This window comes from Pelodiscus sinensis, chromosome 14 (assembly GCF_049634645.1).
Source record: "Pelodiscus sinensis isolate JC-2024 chromosome 14, ASM4963464v1, whole genome shotgun sequence".
NCBI lineage: Eukaryota > Metazoa > Chordata > Testudines > Trionychidae > Pelodiscus > Pelodiscus sinensis.
This window is the reverse complement of record NC_134724.1, coordinates 37,880,128-37,898,782: the sequence shown is the minus strand read 5'-3', so window position 1 is coordinate 37,898,782 and position 18,655 is coordinate 37,880,128. Positions and strand designations below refer to the sequence as shown.

Genomic DNA, 18,655 nt, shown 5'->3' with positions numbered 1-18,655 from the left:
CCATACCCCTTTATCAATCCAACCCCTGCTCTGCCCTCCAACAATACTTGGGGAACCAGATGAATCAGGGATTGGGAATAAGGGACAGACTTTCATTTCTAAACTAACCATTTGGGCAGCCTGAGCCAATCTCAGCTTTCTATTGGCTAGAAGTAACTGCCAACCGATGCCTGTTTGGCTCCTTACGAGAAATGACTTTGCAGGGGCAAGCATGTCATTGTTTTGTGTGTTTTGTATTTTTGCCAACATTATAAAAAAGACACATACCTGTTTGTAACTGGTATTCTTTGAGCGGCGCAGCTCGTGTCTTTTCCATATCAGGTGTGTGTGCTCGCCACAAGCACCAGTGCTGGAAGTTTTTACCACAGCAGTATCTGTAGGGGAAGGGCTCTGGCACCTTCTGGAGAGATGTGCATATGCCGTGGTATAGGAGGCGCTGCTGGTCCCCCCCACCCTCAATTCCTTCTTGCCATAAACTGCAAGAGTGAGGAAAGAGGACAGGGTGGGATGTAGACCACCCTTGGCCTGGGGCACTGAGTGCTGGATCTCCACAGCCAGGTTGTTGCATGGATGTAGACCATCCTTGGCCTGGGACACTGAGTGCTGGATCTCCACAGCCAGGTTGTCGCATGGATGTAGACCATCCTTGGCCTGGGACACTGAGTGCTGGATCTCCACAGCCAGGTTGTTGCATGGATATGGCAGAGGCCATGGAGCACACCATGGCGCCCATCCCCTCAGAAGCTGCCTGCAGGGCGGCTCTAGCAGACACCATGCCCTCCTCAAAGCTCGCTCTGAATTCCTTCCAGGCACCTTCAGGGGCGATCCCTCACATCTGGCCATGGTCCGCCCCATTTTTAAATCAGAGCAGCCACGAGGGGCTTGGTGGCTGGCACCCACAGGTCCAGGCTAGGGGATGAACAGAGCTTATGTCCGAACAAACCCGGCCTGTTGGCTTTGGGTCGCCGTGGCGGCACCGTCTGGCCCTCTGGGTTGATGCCTCCGAGGGAGGCGGGGCCACGCGAGAGAACAAGCGCCACGGCAAAGAGCCCACAGGCGGCGCCTGCACCGGGCACCAGGGGGCTCCAAACACCGGGCTCCTCTGCCCCTCGATTGGCGTTAGCCCGGCCCAGGGCAGCGCGCGCCGCGAGAGGAGCGGCCCCGTGGACACAGCGGGACCCTGGAGCCAGCCCGCCTCAGGGAGGCGCTCGCGGGCCGGGGGGCACGTCCCCCACTGACCGGCCCCAGGCTCGGGGGCGGGGAGAGGTCACATGGAGGGTGGTCACATGACCGGTGCCCCCAGCAGAGGCCAGGGTTAGGGTTAGTCCCTCGGCTCGCGGCTCTGGCGCAGCCCCGCAGCCAGTCGCTCCCGCCCCCCGCGCGCTTGGCCCAGCCCCTGAGGCGCAGCCCAGGGCACGGAGCCACATGCGGGCGGCCGGCCACCCCCCCCCCTTCGAACTGCGCCTGTTGGTACGTTCCGCGCGCCGCCCCCGTCGGCCGCGCAGCTGCGCATGCGGAGCCGGGTGGCCTGGCGGAGAAGGGGGCGGGGGCGCGGCCGCTCGGACGTGGCGCGAGGCGGCTGCGGAGCGCGCGGGCCGGGCCGGGCGGTGCCATGTGGGGCCGCGCGCTGTGCGGGGCGCTGCTGGCCCTGGCCGCCGCCTTCCTCGCGCTGCGCGGGCCCGAGCTGCGCGCCCGCCTGTGGGCCCCGCCGGCCGAGAGCAGCCTGGCGGCGGCCTGGGACACGCTCATCGCCCGGCCCGCCCGGCCCTGGAGCAGAGTGGCCGTGGGGTGAGTCGCGCCGCCCCGCCGGGTCCGCTCGCCCCCCAGGGCCCCGGGACCCCCCCTCCCCCCCATCACCCTCGCAGGGCCCCGGGACCCCCCCCATCGCCCTCGCAGGGCCCCGGGACCCCCCCCCCCCCCCCGGCCTGTGACCTGCTCTCCTGCCTCAGCCGCCTTCTGCAGAGCAGGGTTCAGCTTTTAGCTCCTCCCTCCAGGCTCTATACCTGTAGCGGGCTGGGACTGGCCGAGTCCCGTGCACTCATTACCTCCTTCCCCAACTGAATAGCTGGGGTTGGCTCCTGTGCTCCGTCGGGGTGACTGACAGAACTGCAGCTAAATTAGTCCAACTCCGAATCCGTCCCAAAGACACTCTGCAGATAACAAAAGTGCCTCCTGTTTCATTCATGGCGAGAGGAAGATATGGGGCCTTCAGGAATTTTTTGAATGGCATTCTCTGTGCATCATACCAATGATCTTAAAATCTTCCAGCTGAGGATGCTCTCCTAGCTCCTTACAAATGGATCCAGCTATTAGCAAAATAAATTAATGGCGATTGCCTAGCTCCTAGAACTGGAAGGGACCTTGAAAGGTCATTGAGTCCAGTCCCCTGCCTTCACAGCAGGACCAAGTACCAGCCCTGACAAATTTTTGCCCCAAATCCCTAAGTGGCCTCCATAAGGATTGAACTCACAACCCTGGGTTTAGAAGGCCAATGCTCAAACCAGGAGCTATTCCTCCCTCATAACAAAGTTACAGTTCTTTGATGCTGGCCTAAATGTGATTGGAGGACTGTTTGAGTTGAGAGAAACTTAGTTTTGTTATTAGCAACTGCTTCAAATTGAACATGTGTTTAAATCCCAACAGTAAAACAAAAACAGTTCTGTATTATTTTAAGTATATTGGCAAACCTCGGTAACCAAAGGCAACAGCTTTGGTTTACATAAGTACCTAAAAAAAGGAGTGATACACTAGTCCCTATTTTAATTTGAACACGCAGTTGGAAATCTGTCGCTAGTCTACAGCCTTTCATGTCAAAAGCAGACCACTTTGTCAGTTTAAGCAGTACTTGATGCATTTCTTGAAGCTGTTTGTGAAATTCTCTGGAATCCTGGTGCTAACAAATTCAATAATGCAAAATACCACAACTTTCTCCCAAAACTTTTAGAAGTCCTGTCCCTTCCCCCGCATGCGCGTACACTCTTTTCCCAGCTCATTTTTCCTTTCTGTCGTCTTCTTCCAGAGTCAATGCCTGTGTAGATGTAATCCTCTCCGGTGTGAAGCTCTTGCAGGCACTTGGTCTTGATCCTGGGAATGGGAAAGATCATGCTGTCTTAAATTCCAGAAAGGATCTGAAAGAAGCCTTCATCCATTTCATGCAAAAAGGGGCAGCTGCTGAGCGCTTCTTCAGTGATGCGGAGGCCTTCAATCACATTGCACAAGCAGCCTCAGAATACCCAGGGGCACAGGTGTGTTCTGTATTTTAGGACTAGATTTAGAAGGCTTATCTTGTGTACACTAGCAAACTGTATACCAGATTTTATGGCCCTTTTTATCCTTCAGAATGATAGTGCAAGAGATTCGGGAAACAAAAACTTACACTGCTGCTTTATTATATTAATTAAAAAATAAACTTAACCACTGTATGTGAAGCTGCTAAGAAATCTCAACACTCAGCTAATGTACAGATGCTTTATTTGAAAATGTAATTCTTCTCTAACTCTGTTTATTTGGTAGGATCCTAAATCTCAGAATGTAGAGTTGTCTCTCCTTTCTGCACATTGTGGCCTTCCAAAATCTACATAGCACATACATTGGTTCTGATAGTTGGAATGGCTTTCACAAGAATTCTGTTGAATATAGCCTAGGCAACAAATGAAATGCCTGTTTTTATTGTGGAGGGGCAGGGCTGATACCACAAAGAAAATTCTAACTTGTGTAAATGATGCAGGTGGTGAGAAGGTGGATGCAAGAATAAAGAACTAGAAACATTTCCATAAATTTCAGCATCTCCATGATATAAGTCTTGGAAATGCACATCTCTCTGGCATTAGAGAGCACCAAAGAGAGTAGGCAGTCTTTCTAAAATACACACTTCCTAGTTGGATCATCTGCTATGATGTACACTGGGCCTTTGGGAGTTTTTTGCCATGAGCTAAGTTGGCACTTAGCATTAAGAAGGATAATTTCTCCTGATTGTTCGTGTGGAGTTCTCCAGGTGCACTTCCAAACCAGGAACAGTGCTGAATTCTTTTGCAGCTGACTTCTTATTCTAAGTTTTCATGATCTTCTGACTGTAGCAACTTTGTCTTTGTTAGCTGTTTTGCACCTTGATGTCTGGGCCTGTGGTTTGATTTGTAACTGGAGTTTTCCTTTGTCATTATTACCTCTTTGCCTTCTGCTTTTCATTTTCTGTCACCCGTTTAGATTGCTGTCCCTATCAAAAGGGTAACATTCTCTGATCCTTTCTAACCATTGTTTGACCTAGTGATGTAATAAAAGGTTAACTAATTAGCCTCCTCCTTCTCCCCCCCCCCCTCACACTGGCCTCCCCTGCAGCAGGGCCAAAGCACAGCTTCCTCCCTGGGAGTGGGGCCAGCAGCAGGGAGGTTTCGCTTTGGCCTGTGCAGTATAAAGCTTATTTAAGCCTTACACTGCAGCACCCACAGCAAGTGTAACTGTTACGATTTTTACATTTGCAACTGCATTTTTACATCCCTAGTTTGAACACTATGGTGATTCCATGGGTCGTCCCTGAGCTGTGAAACCTAGAGCACCATTAGGGATTTGCTCATCTCAAGAAGCTTTTTACAGGCTTTGCTTTCTTTGTACAGGGCTTATTGTGCACAGGTAGCAGGCTCAGGGAACGTTCAGATGAAGCCCAAGTAGAAGACAGGCTGTTTATGTCTCCATAGGGCCCATTTGTGTAGAGAGAGTAGTTGTTGTAGCTTTGGTGTGAGTTGTTGGGTTCACTGGACTTTCAAGCCTCTGTGTAAATTGTTCAGTTCTCTTTATTTCATTTTCTTCTGGTGTCTGGCTTTCCGCCTGTTTTTATCTTAAAACTAGTCCTCATAATTCCTGTGGTTTTTGATCAACTCACTGATTTCTACACTTCAAGGTGGTAAGAAGCTGAAGATGGAAGAAAAACAAGCTTTACCTCGAATTCTGGTTTTGGGTGCTTTGTGGGTCTGGTCTTGTACACGTTCATAGTGACTGGACTATACATTTCTTATATCTTGTGGTGCCGTTGGTAATGAATTTACCTGAAGATCCCCATATCTGGCAAAATGGTATCAACAGAAACAGTTAATCATAATAGCTCAGTAAATCTTGCTTTATTTATCAGTTACTTGGAGTTCTGGCATCAGCTTAGCTTATGATGTCTGTCAGATTCTCTCTCATCTGTGAACTTTGCCCTTGATTTTGATCAATCTTTTTATATCTTAAAATGATGGTTTTCCCAGCTCACCAATAAGGATAGAACGAACCCTGCCTCCACCCCCAAACTAAGAATAACAAATTAAATGGACATTTGGTAATGTTTATGGGGTGAACAGACTGAAATGTATAGCCCAGTGGGCTATCGGAAGACTAATACTGGCTAATAATGACCTGGGACAAGAATTGCTAAATTTGGAAAAAACGGTCTTGGGACAGAAAATTGTGGAATTATTCTGACAGTCCCATTATTAACACTGTACATTATTAACAGTGTTCTGACAGAGTTATTGCAAATATGTAGAACTCAGTCTATAAAACTGCTAAAGTGCATGTGTGTGATCCTGTTTTTAAATTCTCTCTTATAGCTCTATGTGGGAGGAAATGCTGCCCTAATTGGTCAGAAACTTGCAACAAATCCAAACTTGAAAGTAAGTGTCTCAACTTTGTCGTCAGGCTCCAAACGTCTGGTTTGTTAGAGAGTATTATGCACTATGCACACATCCCACCTCCTGCCCCCACCATTCCTGCTAACCAAACTGGTGAGTGAATCTTGGAATAGTTCACGGAGTGACTTTGTTATCATGAGAAAAGTCTGAAGAGTGCTACTTAACATGAGTACAGAGAAAATGCTGAAATGCCTACAGATTTTGCTCATTTGGGACATGACACTGTATCTTGTTTGTATTGTGTTTGTTTCTAGATACTTCTTTGCGGTCCAGTTGGTCCTAAACTCCATGAACTACTTGATGATAATGTAATTGTCCCACCAGAATCTATGCAGGAAACTGATGAATTCCACCTTATCTTGGAGTATCAAGCAGGTACTTTGAATATTGCAGAGGATTGAACATTAGAGGGGTAAAAGTTATTAGGTCTAGTCCATTGGCATAAGATACTCATTGCAGCTCAATCAAGGAAACATTTAGGATTTCCACAGGTTTGGTTTGACCCATCAACTCAAAACTAACAAACCAAAAAACCCCTCCCTAACTCGCTGTAGTTGTTTCATTAATCTTTGGGATTTCTTTCTGGTATAAATTTAACCCCAGATATGCAGATTCCAGAATTGGAGTGGTGGTGACAAGAGGAGAGAACCAAACTATAAAATGAGCTAGAGTAGAGAAGGCAAGGAAAAATGGTCCCATACTAAAAGTCTTACTCTACATTGAGAGAGGAAGTGCTGGGAATGGAACCAACCAGCCATATTCATTGCATCAAAGCAGGCGAGTCTTCTTGTCTTTTCATATTGTCTTAATTTTATTTTTTATACAATCAAGTTCTACATCTGCTATAAGGGTGTGTGGGATTATTCAGAAGAGATGGTCCCTAAGGTGGTTTCCTTATAAAATAGTTCAGATAAGAGCATGAAACCCACTGTGGTAGCAGTACTTTTCCCATTGTGTGAGAGCCTCCATGAATGAGAGGATTGTACATAGTCATTTGGGAGACCTGGCCATGGCAGTAAGTGGCACTGTGCTCCTGGAACGGACGCCCCACAGTGCTGACTGTTCCTAGAGTGCCACCTTTGGGATGCCATGTCAAACCAAAGTGTTGACCCTCAGTTGTCACTACATCATCTGGTAAATATGCTGGTCAGATCCCAACTATGGTTCCAGTTGAAGCTATTCTTCACTTCCTAGAAACTGTTGTATATTTTAGCCGATATAGAATGGCTGCCATATTCCATCCCTGAGGTTTGTGTCGATGAAGGGTGATCCCTCTATGGTCTGTAAATTGTTTTAGGATCGTTCTGGATGGAAGGGCCTGTTCCAAAAATCCCTGTCTGTACCTAATTATTCACATTGCCCATTCTCATTAAGTTCCCCTCCCCCCCTTTCTATCTTGTTGAATATCCCAATGGTAGATGGTAGCCACTTGCATAGAACTGGACAGCTAGCAACCTGTAAACAGGTCTTCTGACAAAGAAGATCACCAATCCAGAGCTTCCTTATCTTTTAAGCTGTATTTAGCTTTGGAAATATTCTCAGGAACTGATGCTGTACCTGCCTATTGAGTTGAAGTGGCTTAGGCTTCCAGAAGTAGATCTGAAATAGAAGTCTGTTGTAGGACACTAACAGGTGGGACAATTGTCCTGTTTTTTCCCCAAACTGACATTTAAAAAACCAAAACCTGCACATTGTGGTGGTGAAATATCGAAGGTGAAACATGCCTTAAGCATAACGCAACAGTGTTTCTGGCTTTATAATTTATTTTTAAGCTTTCTGCAAGTCAGTAAACTTCAGAAGAACTGTGTAAATTATCTGTATCGACAGCTGTCACTGTCAGAGCTAATCTGGTAGCTCCATCTGTCCTGTGAGCTGTGGTAGCCTGCTAGGTGAATAAACATCTTAAACTGATTTGAAACTCTTCCTTTGAATTCTGGCCCCTCTATATGCTATATCCTGTTCCAATATTGCTATTGTATCAGATTTCACTCAGTGCTATATCTCTCTGTCCCATAAGCTGGGGGATGTAATTAGTCTCACCATTGCCCTCAAACAGTATTAGCTTAGCAGGTTTGATGAGAAGTGTGTATCCTAAGTGAAGTCTACAGGTATAATTACAAAACACCTGCACTTCTATGTTCATGTTAAATTAGACTGATAGCCTTCCCTGAGTACAAAAAGGTGACAAATAGTCTGAACTCGTCCTGCATGAGGCTAACTGTAATACAAGGACTAAAAATACTTGGCTTTCTTTTGCATAGCGGCAATGAACAAGACGAGTGACAGCAGTCTTTTCCAAACAGAATCTGAACAGGAGTTTCATAGGTATCTGAAATGCTGCATGTGTGGTTAACAAGTTTATTCTGTGCCATAGCAGCAGGTTCCAGAATGATCCCAATACTTACAAAAGCCCCGGCTAATGAAACTCTCTTGTCCTTCCCTTTGGATTGCATTCTGTCTGTCTGAATGCAGAGCTTGCTTCTTCAAAGCTGCCTTCCTCCAGAACTCTTCATAACTGCTAGTTCACCCCAGCTGATATGTCTTTGTCTCAGCCAATGGACAACATGCTGTTTGCTGTGTGTAGAGCTTGTTGGAAGCATGTCTGAAGTACACATTCCATGTGGGTGGTGAGCACCTTTGTTTGGTGTGAGATGCACAGTTCCCCTGTGTGAATCAATTGAGCTATGGCTGTTGTGTCTCCCATAGACTTTAACATACTGCACTGTGAAGCTCTTTATAAACATTCTCTGATGTGCAACTTGAGTTAAATCCAGTGTTGTTGGATAGATGTCAGTATGAAAACAGCTAACCAGCTACGGATTTCATTCTCTAATAGTCTGGAAGAGATGAGCCAGTATGCTCTCTCACTTGACTCTCAGACCTGGAGGTTCTCTCCCCGATTACCCTAGAAATGCCCCTGCCTGGGCAATTTTCAGACTCCTGATCTTTCCTCCCTTCAGAGTGCAGGTAGCCATACAAATAATGCTTTTCATCTCTCCCTGCATTCCCTGCCCCTTCAGGCTGCCTCACCACCTGGCCCGCCACAACCCATTCACAACTGGTGTATGGATTTTTCTGTGTACTCCAGTGTTGCGGTTGTACCGGTAGACAGCTGGGAATTAGTGAACATCTGACCAGTTAGATTCTGGCTTGTCTAATCTGTATCCCTGTTCGACTTTTAACAGTGATTTACCCATTTTTTCCTTTACTTCAGTATCCAGAGGTACCCAGTAGGGAAGGGTGGGACCATTTTGTGTATATTTAGGCCTCAGTAGGATACACAACTCAAGTACCCAGCATTAGTACCCAGTCTGTGTAGCCAGGCCTAGAAGGAGCCATGATAGCTCTGGTGCTGAGATTATCCTTTAGTTATTTGGATTAATTGTTTTATTGTTGATTGGGGGATTTCTTCTAGGTGAAGAATGGGGACAGATGAAAGCTCCCAATGCCAACCGCTTTATCTTCTCCCATGACCTGTCAAATGGAGCCATGAACATGCTGGAGGTGTTTGTGTCCAGCCTGGATGAGTTTCAGCCAGACCTTGTAGTGCTCTCAGGGCTTCACATGATGGAAGGGCAGAGCCAGGAAATGCGAGAGAAGAGACTTCTGGAGGTAAGAACAAGAGTCGTCTCCCTAATTCCTGCCCCAGTAAACACTGCAGCACAGGGGGTTGACTTCTTGAGATTTCAGCATTCTGTTAGGGGATGTCTTTGTTCAACTTCCTTGCTGTCCCTCCTGCTCTTGAGGGCCAAAGACTTCAACTCTGAATCTCTACATTCAGCTAACATCAGGAACTCTAGGCTTGTGAATTGGCTGAAATCCTCGAACACTGACATTACTGTTGGTTGGAGCCAGTGAAGTCTTCCTAGAAGTATCAGCCACATTCTGGTGGTTAGACTGTGGTGGACCTTTCTAGTTATTGGAGCTGAATGCAGTGTTCTATCCCACGTTGGCTGCAGCGGAGACCTTGCTATTCTGTAGGGAGCAGCTGTGTCGGGTAATCCAGAAGGGATTCCTTCCTTCCTTGAAGCAGAAGCAGTTGAACCGAGCCTCATGTAAAAGTTGCTCTTTATCGTATGGCTGACTGTCTCCTGATTTAGCGTGTTCTCTTGTGCTTCAGGAACAAGCATTTCATGGTTATGGCTGGAAAGTCTTCTGCATTTGTCCATTAGACAAATATGGAATTGGGTCTAGATAAGTGGTTCCCAGCCTATGGTCTGTGGACCCCTGGTGGTCCATGACAGTAGTGCAGGGGGTCGGAGGGAAGTTTTAAATGTTTGGATCGGGCCTGTTGCAGTGGGCTTGATCCTTACTTTTCTTTTCCTTTTCCTTTCCCTTACTTTTTTCCCCTCTCCTCTCCTCCGGCGGTGGAGGGGACTCTGTGAAATGTTAATATGTTGTAAAGGGGTCCATAAGCTTGAAAATGTTGGGAACCACTGGTCTAGATTATGGTCCAGCGCTATTGTCATGCTCTGAGATTCTGAAAGTTAGAGCCTGCTCCTATTTCTTCCTCTGAGCAACATGGTCCCTTTGCCAACTAGATCGTTTAGAAATCTGACTGCACCCAGAGGTGAGTAGATAAGGGTGCATGTAGTGGGACCCAAGAGCTGTTTCATTCTGTTTCTTAAAGATGTCTTGTCTTTCCTTGTGCAGGCTGTGACCTCTATCTCGGATATCCCCACCGATATCCCCATACACCTGGAATTGGCTAGTATGACTGACCAGGATTTCATGAGCAAGATTATGCATCAGGTAATTAAAATGACAGGAGCAGCACACAGACTGACTGGTGGGTGGTAAGTGGAATTGGGATTGGGCTTCCCTCTTGTGAGAGCAGTGAGTATTTTAGCTCTATAGCCTGCAGAGCCATTTTGTACTCATACTCCAGCCAAAGTCACTGCTCTGCTGAGGTTTTCATACTCAGCACACCTTAGTTCTCTCTGATTTCAAAAGGCACTTCTAATTTTTAAACAGTATCATTGGCATGGAAGCATGCTGTCTGGAAGGGTGGCTGAAGCATCAAGAGGCATTTGAATGTGTAGCATATGTGGTATGTAAATACAATGAAAGCTTTGTTATCCGCCACTTATGGAGAATGGGGGTTGCCAGTAAATTGAATTTGCCAGATGACAAAACTTACTGCTCTACCCCACCCCCTATTTGCAGATCTGTCTCCCGGTAGCCCAAGGCAGGCTGAGGGAGAAGGAGCATCTACTGATAACTTCAGCCGGCAGTGCTGCAATGTCAGTTAACAAAGACTTGTGATTTAACAAAAGATTTCACTGTACCTTACAGCGCTGGCTACAAAAGTGCCATGTGAACATCTGTTCTCACTTTCAGGTGACATTGTAAATAAGCAGTTAGCAGTGGGCAGAACAAGAAGTAGGACTGAGTAGACTTACAGTCTCTAAAGTTTTACATTGTTTTGTTTTTGAGTGCAGTTATGTAACAAATCTACATTTACAACTTACGCTTACCTGTAAAGAGATTGCACTTCAGTATTTGGATACGGTGAACTGAAAAATACTATTTCTTGTATCATCTTAAATACACATGTATTTGTAAAACTAAAGTAAGCACTGTACACTTCGTATTTCGTAACTGAAATCAAGAGTGAAAATGTAGAAAAAAATCTGCAAATATTGAATATATTTCTGTTGGTATTCAACAGTGCGATAATCACGATTAATTTGAGTTAATTGCATGAGTTAAGTGTGGTTAATCAACAGCCCTTGTACAAATCAGTTGGATAGGGTGCTCATGCAGAAAGAGATCCTTCAATCTTCCCAAAAAAACCAGTCATTTTCTCCCCTGTGCATGTAATCCATTGCCCTAAGGCAGGGATAGGCAATAATTTTTGCCAAGGGGCCACTTCAAAAATTTTTGAAGTAGCCGTGGGCCACCCCGGAAGGGACGGGGCTTCCCCACCCCAGACCATGATTGGTCTGGAGGTTGGGGAGCCCCTTTGCCCCCTTTCTACTAGGCACCCATGCCCTGGAAGAGGCTTGGCACGTTGCCCTGCGAGGAGCACGTGGCACTTTGAAGTGCCTGTGGACTACTCACAGGGCCGGGGCAGGGCGAAGGAAGCTTCACGCAGCTTCCCTGCCCCCAGACCCTGATTGGCAGGGAGCACGGGAAGCCTCCTCCACTCTCCCCTCTGTCCTACAAGCAGCATGTGCTGCTTCAATGCTCTTGGCAAGGCGGACGGAGGTTTCGCACGCTCCCCCGCCCCCAGGCCCTAATTGGCCTGGGGGCAGGGGAGCATCAGGGCCTCTGTGGGCCAGATCCACCTGCTTGTTGGGCCAGATCCGGCCTGAGGAGGCCCTTTTGCCCACCCCTGTCCTAAAGTCTATAACCGTCCCCACAGCAGAACAGTTGAGTGGACTGTGGCAACATAATAGAGCACTGGGAAATGTGATTCTACCTCCACGTTCACTCTGTTTTTGTTAGCAGGTCTTCCCCCTGGTGAACTCTGTTGGGCTAAATGAACAAGAGCTGCTGTTCCTCACCCAGTCGGCTTCTGGTCCTCATGCCTCACTGGCTTCCTGGAACGAGGTTCCAGACGTGGGTATCGTCAGCGACATCCTGTTCTGGATCCTGAAGAAGCACGGCAGGACCATGGACAAGGCATCGAACCTCACCCGGATCCACTTCCACACACTGGCCTATCACATTCTGGCTACTGTGGATGGGTACTGGGGAAACCAGGTAGCAGCTGTGGCTTCTGGAGCCAGAGTGGCAGGGACACAGGCTTGTGCGACTGAAACCATTGACACTGACAGAGTCTTTCTTAAAGCTCCCTTGGAATTCGTGACATCCCGTACCGAGGCCCCCTCCAGAATCTCCTTCAGCCCAGATGATCCAGTGGTTCAGTGGCACAGAGAGGGAATCTCATTCCATTTCACCCCCGTTTTGGTGTGTAAGGATCCCATCCGAACTGTGGGACTTGGAGATGCTATTTCAGCTGAAGGACTCCTATATTCAGAACTCTACCCTCAGTAGAGATGCCTTTTTCTCCAGGAATATAGTGTCTGAGAAATATGGTGTTCTCAGCAGGATTTCAGACAGTGCAGTGGAGGGATGGGGGGGTGTAATATGAGATATTAAACAGTCTCTGGATATTATCTGAGAAGAGCCAAAGAATAATACATTCCAGCCACTTGGCATTGACTTGAGTTTCTCATTTTAATATAAAAGCTGTAGAATTTTAATTCAAAGACTGCCTTTTTGTTTTTGTCTTAAGCTGTCATGAGGAGGGAACCTGCTACCAAAATCCCTATTTGGAACAGAGTTGCTGATTGCTAACTTAAGCCAGTCTTGTCTGCAGTGCTTGAAAACAAGGCAGCCAGACAGAATTTCATGCCTATGAATCCCAGGGAGTACCCAGCAGTTCTCAGCCCTGTCTTGCTTCTGATAAAGCAAAACTAAAGGCTCTTGCATTATCTCCTAGCAGCATATTGTGACATTGCAAGAACAACTCTCCACTGGTTCCATATTGTGATCCTATCACTTCTTACAAAATGACTGCTCAACCTCAGTACCCATGTGTGGGAGGGAGCCAGAGTAAACAATATTGAAATGAGACGTACCATACATACATCCTCCATGCACAGAGCTGGAGAGAGCTTTCCTGGGCTATCTGTGAGTTGTGCTCGTATCTGGTCTGCGTAGCTGTGGCTGTACATATAGGATCCTCTTCAATTTCTGGGTGGCCAGAGTAAGATACTCAAGGCCTGTCTTTTAGGAGATAGATTATTTGCTTGTTTACCTTAAAATGAGCCTCAAATCTAAATGTAACTTAGCTGCACAGAAATCGCCCTGTGTTTTAGCTAGTGAGACTCCCCATTTATGCTTTTCTGGCTGGCGTATGCTCATGTCAGCTTCTTCCTTGAGGTCATACATAGACTATTGCTGATGAAAACTTGATTTACTTTTATGCTAGTGCTATAATTTTCTTGGACATGCTTATCTTTGGTTCAGAGGGGTTGGGTGGTCTCTGGAGAGAGAAGTTATTACTAGTTTAAGGTAGCTGACCTGACCTGTCCCTCACACAAGAAATACTAGGAAGAAGCCTTCTGATTGGCAGTATATTTGGTGTGTGTCGCAGAGTTAATTATGATTTGTGTTTCAGTATATTATTCCACTGCTTGTGGCAACTTTGTAAATCACAAGAACAGAGCATGCACGTCATACTGTGAGAACAAGAGAACTGTCTTGTACTGTAGGATATATTTCGCGTACAGTTTTTTAATTAAATGTTATTTGCCATTTTTCTCTTGGTAGTGTCTCAATAGCATTGTACTAAGGCTTTCTGTGCTTCCCCTTGAGAACTAGCTGAAGCCAGCCTACATTGTACAGAAGCAAAATGCAAGTCAGTGTTGATTGAAAACTCAATATGACTGACAGTTTCTTTCTCCTGCTACAGGTATGTAAAATCCTGCTTAAGTGGTTAACTGTTTAAATATGAAGTTTAATTGGTTAACCAATTAAGTGGGAGGCACTCCCTGGGCTAGAGCAGCCCCTGCCTGCGGTCCCCCAGGCTAGCCAGACAGTGGCTGCTCCAGATGCCCAAAGCAGCCCCTGTGTGCTGGGCCCCACAGGGCTCCAGCTCCCACTGGTTAACCTTTCACATCCCTGCTCGCAAGTGCACATGTTCTGCGTTCAGGAACAGATTTCTTAAGTTTAGAAATGATGGACTTCCAACACTACCAACAAGGGTTCTACCGAGTCGCTGCAAAACTTGCTGGCTGATGTCTGAGGAGACTGTGCTGAGGAGAGGATTTTTTTTAGTTGCCATATGCATGAAAAGTGAATGCTACAGTCAGAAGCAGCTTTGAGAGACATTTTCTTAAGGGAAAACGGGGTGTGTGCACCTCTGCTTAGTGTGTCCAAAGGACTGGGCAGTGTTCTACTCTAACGAACTGCAAGCTGTTCAGCCTGGCCATGCATTCGCCTCTGTCATTTAGGCCTACCGCAAACATCATCAAGAAAACCAGAATATAGTACAAGGCAGCAGGGCACCTATTAGAGCCAAGTCCGTAAAAGCATCCCTGCTGTGTAAGGGGACCAGATGGAATGTCTTACAGTGAATCTACCGGAGAGAATTGGCTGCAGTCACCATCAGTTGAATCTGGCAGTGCAAACCTCTCCCCGCATATTGTCAAACTAGCAGAAGGAGGCTGATGCTAGTTTCCTTTCATGCTAGTATTGCTAACTGGAATTTTCCTGTAGCGAAAACCAGAGAACTGATGTAATCTGGACTTATGGGTCTCACACGCATTTACAATCAGAAGAGCAGTGCCCGACAGGGCTGTGTGAGGTATACATTAGGAGCTGTCGCATGCCTTCCTGCTGCCACACAAAATGGCGTTCACCAGTAACTACTGTTGGCTTGTGGATTCAGATCAAATCCAGAATGCTGGAAAATACTGAGGCGAGTCTGTGCATATGGTGAGAAAACGATCATGATGGTCCTTTCTGGCTTTTAGGTCTGAATCTTTCTGCAACACCATGGCAAGAGGGAGGAACCAGGGCTGTAGCGTGCATCCTCTAGTTCCTTAGATATCCGAACGCCTCCTCCAGTGAATTCTATCTTGGGTTTCGAAGGGACAGCACTTTACTGTTTTTGAGGAAAAGGCCAATTTTCTTCTTGGAGCCATTTTAACAGGTTTGAGGTACCTGCCATTAGGATAAATGTACATTATTGCACAACCTTTGTGAACATGGATGCCAAGCACAAACTCACTAGCACCGCCCAAGACAATGCATCCTGCCAGTTCGGGAATTCATCCTTCGTTTATGGAGTAAGAGGGTTGGATTAGATCTCCCGAGGTCTCTTCCAACCCTAATCATCTGATTCTGTGACTTTAAGAGCCACATGAAGGTGTGTAGCAGCACCACTCAACTTACTTTTCTTCCAGGATCTCAGCTCTTAGTCAGGGAAAGCTGACAGTCTACTATCTTGCCTAGGCCCTGAAATTGTCCTATCATTTACCTTGGCCTGTCTCACCTCTCAGCAGACTGCATGGGCTGATGCACCCTACTTAGCCACAGTTGTGGAGATTCCAAATGTGTCTACAGACACTCATGGCCTTTTGTAAAACTTGATGTGAAGCCAGCTGCAGTGTCTGGGGTTCTTGTCTCTCAAGAAGCTTATTGTATATTGCTTATTGTATTTGCTTGAGGTATAGGCTGCTGCTTCTGGCACGTGCAACACTGACATTCAATGGAGTATAAGAAACAAAAGGCACATCCTATGCTGGACTGTGAAATCCACTGATGAGCTATGCTCTGCCTTGCTGATTTACATGCTATAATTTGGTGTTGAACTTTCAGGAACTACTGAGTAATTGTGTGCCATCAGCAGTTTTCCAATCACTTTCTGAAACATGAAGTGGCAAGTGGGAACAGACTCGAGAGTGGCAAAACCAAAGCATAACCCAGTCAGGTTACAGAAGTAATTTGTACCAATTCCTGCTTAGCTAGGGGAAGACCACTGTCCATGTGTAGCTATCCCATTGGTTCTTTGCAGTAATCTTGATGTCTGGCATAGGTGCCGGTATTCACAGATAGAGCAAATTCTTTTAAAGTAGTGCTGTCAAGTACTTCTGGCCCAAAGCCAGGCTAATGAAGGGGGTGCTTTTATTTAAGACTACAGGTGCCTGCTCACCAGCTAATACAATACAGGCCTGTTAGACTATGTCTAACAGGAAACACATGCCTGCAGTTGTATTCTATCGTGATACTACACCATTATCAGCAACGAGAAATGGCTGAGTAAGACAGAGGAACTGGTGCTTCTCACAGCATAGCCACTGCCTTTATTTTCCTTCACACTGGATGAGACTGTTTACAACCCTGTCTTTCACCAGCCAGGCTACAACAAAGGACTGTATTAGATTACTACAGGACTGTGAGATTACTACAGAGCTGAGGCAAGCCCCCATCTGAGTGGAGTGGGGAAGTCTAAGCTAGGGTAAGTGACAGGTGCTGGATTACTTTGCCTTCTCTACCCCTTTAAGAGTAATAGAATGTACCACACACCAGGACTGTGTCTACACTGGCATGAATTTCCGGAAATGCTTAAAACAGAATAGTTTTCGTTATAAGTATTTCCGGAAAAAGAGCGTCTGCATTGGCAGGCTGCTTTTCCGGAAAAGCCCTTTTTCCGGAAAAGCATCTGTGGCCAATGTAGATGCGCTTTTCCAGAAAAGAGCTCATCGTCATTTTCATGATCGGGGCTTTTTTCCGGAAAAGACTACTGGCCTGTCTACACTGGCCCTTTTCCGGAACAGTGTTCTGGAATAAGGACTTATGCCCGAGTGGGAGCAGCGTAGCTTTTCCAGAATAGTGGCTGACTTTGTACAGTAGAGCGTTGTTGCTTTTCCAGAAATTCAAGGGCCAGTGTAGACAGCTTGCAGCTTATTCCGGAAAAGCAGCTGATTTTCCAGAATAAGTGGCCCAGTGTAGACACAGCCCAGGGGCTTGGCAGAACTTGACTGTTTTGTGAGACTGATTTTAATTTAAAGCTTTTTTAGATTATCAATTTAAATTTTCATTGTGGGAAATTATTGGGGGGGTGAGACTAATTTAATGACAATGTTACTCTTGAGATTCAAAAAGTTAGTTCCTAAATGGCACTAATGTGAGCAATGCAACATGTTTTATACAAATCAAGGTGGAAGTCTAAGAAATTCTCAAGCAGCACTGCTCTTCCTTGGGCCATCTAAATTTAGATGAGCTGGAACTATTTTTGCATGGGTTTGTGTGTGCACAGTGAAATCAGAGTTTACTGATGCGTATGAGTAAGACAGACACCAATCCTTTCCAAGCCTAAATACGTACAGAGAGAGAAGGGTAATGGGAACATTGTCAAAGTGAGAAACACGGTAAGGAATGGATGGTGGTATAAAGATCATATCCTGAGCCTGTGGGGGGGAATCACTAGTTTTATCTATGTTGTTGATCAGGAGTCCGGTTGTGTATCCCTCACAGAATGCTTTAAGGAGTGATGGGGAAAGGAGGCCAGTGCACTCCAGCCCAGCACCCGAAACTGTTTTATGCATTAAACTTTTCTTTCAGCCAAACTTTGTTGCTTCAAGCACTATGCAGCCCACCTCACCTTGCTTCCTTGGCTGAGTGGACAAGGCTGTTTAAGGAAACTTTTTGCCACAATAGAGGAAGGCTGATCACAGGGAATGGTGGGATGTCAGACTTTGTCAGGAGGGAGGGGTGTTGGGCACTTAGGAGCCTAGAAGAGGCATGTTTCTGGGGACAGGGTGAGTAGTTTGTATCTCTTTAGGTCTGCAGATCAAACATTGTGGTGCCTCAAGAGCCACACCTCATTGTGAAGCTGTCAGCAGGGCCTCAGCTGCTGCAATCAATAAAGTGCAGCCAGCATATTTCATAACCTGCTAGAAGCAGCCCTCCCAGTCCTGCCCCTCCCCCACTTCCACAGGCATGCTTCCGGGCAAGATTATCAGTGCAAAGAGGTCATTACTAGGATAACCAGTATTTAGGGAAGGGGGAAGAAGCCACAGTCTTCCTGTTCCAGCAGCTCACCCTCCCATGGGCATTGGCAGTCATCTTTCCATGGGCTTGTTGCCTACTTTGGGCTCAAACACGAGTGGCTGCCTCCTCTCTAGTCTGACGGGTACAAAGCAGCACCTTGCCAAGAGGGGTTAAAGCAACTTTGGTAGGCTCACTTAGTTAATAAATCTACTGCTAATGCTGAAGCAAACTGTTTATTAAAGTCTCTCTACTTTAGAAGCAAAGAGTGCTCCTTGCCCAGAAAAATCAATCCTCCTGCACCCCATGAAATGGCAGTGCCCTGCAGCAGGACTATTTCAGAATAAAACGTCAACTAACAAAGTATCTACATCAAACTGATGTGTCTAGTAAGTCGCTTCCCATTCCACCTACCGTTGCTCTTGTCTAAGCTCTCCAGGGAAGAAACTCTGCTTTGTAGAATATCTAGCCCAGGGCCCTCAATC

General features: G+C 46.6%; 1 protein-coding gene across 3 annotated transcripts; it reads left to right on the top strand.

Moving 5' to 3' along the window:
* Nucleotides 1-1,524: 1,524 nt before the first annotated feature.
* Nucleotides 1,525-13,935, top strand: ADPGK (ADP dependent glucokinase). 3 transcript variants are annotated; one of them, XM_075897558.1, is made up of 7 exons: nucleotides 1,525-1,788; nucleotides 3,020-3,245; nucleotides 5,583-5,645; nucleotides 5,918-6,038; nucleotides 9,079-9,275; nucleotides 10,317-10,415; nucleotides 12,117-13,935. In XM_075897558.1, the coding sequence occupies exons 1-7, from the start codon at nucleotides 1,613-1,615 to the stop codon at nucleotides 12,663-12,665; spliced, it is 1,431 nt and encodes a 476-aa protein (XP_075753673.1). In that variant the 5' UTR covers nucleotides 1,525-1,612; the 3' UTR covers nucleotides 12,666-13,935. The 3 variants fall into 3 exon arrangements, with proteins under 3 accessions (XP_075753673.1, XP_075753672.1, XP_075753674.1); XM_075897557.1 differs by having other exon boundaries at nucleotides 12,114-13,935; XM_075897559.1 differs by lacking the exons at nucleotides 1,525-1,788; nucleotides 3,020-3,245; nucleotides 5,583-5,645; nucleotides 5,918-6,038 and adding an exon at nucleotides 6,283-6,440 and having other exon boundaries at nucleotides 12,114-13,935.
* The last annotated feature ends 4,720 nt before the right edge of the window (nucleotides 13,936-18,655 follow it).

Coding starts and splice junctions, on each gene's coding strand:
- ADPGK (XM_075897557.1), top strand. CDS start 1,613: ATGTGGGGCCGCGCGCTGTGCGGGGCGCTGCTGGCCCTGGCCGCCGCC. Junction 9,276..10,316: donor GAGAGAAGAGACTTCTGGAG/GTAAGAACAAGA, acceptor TTCCTTGTGCAG/GCTGTGACCTCTATCTCGGA. Junction 10,416..12,113: donor TGAGCAAGATTATGCATCAG/GTAATTAAAATG, acceptor TGTTTTTGTTAG/CAGGTCTTCCCCCTGGTGAA.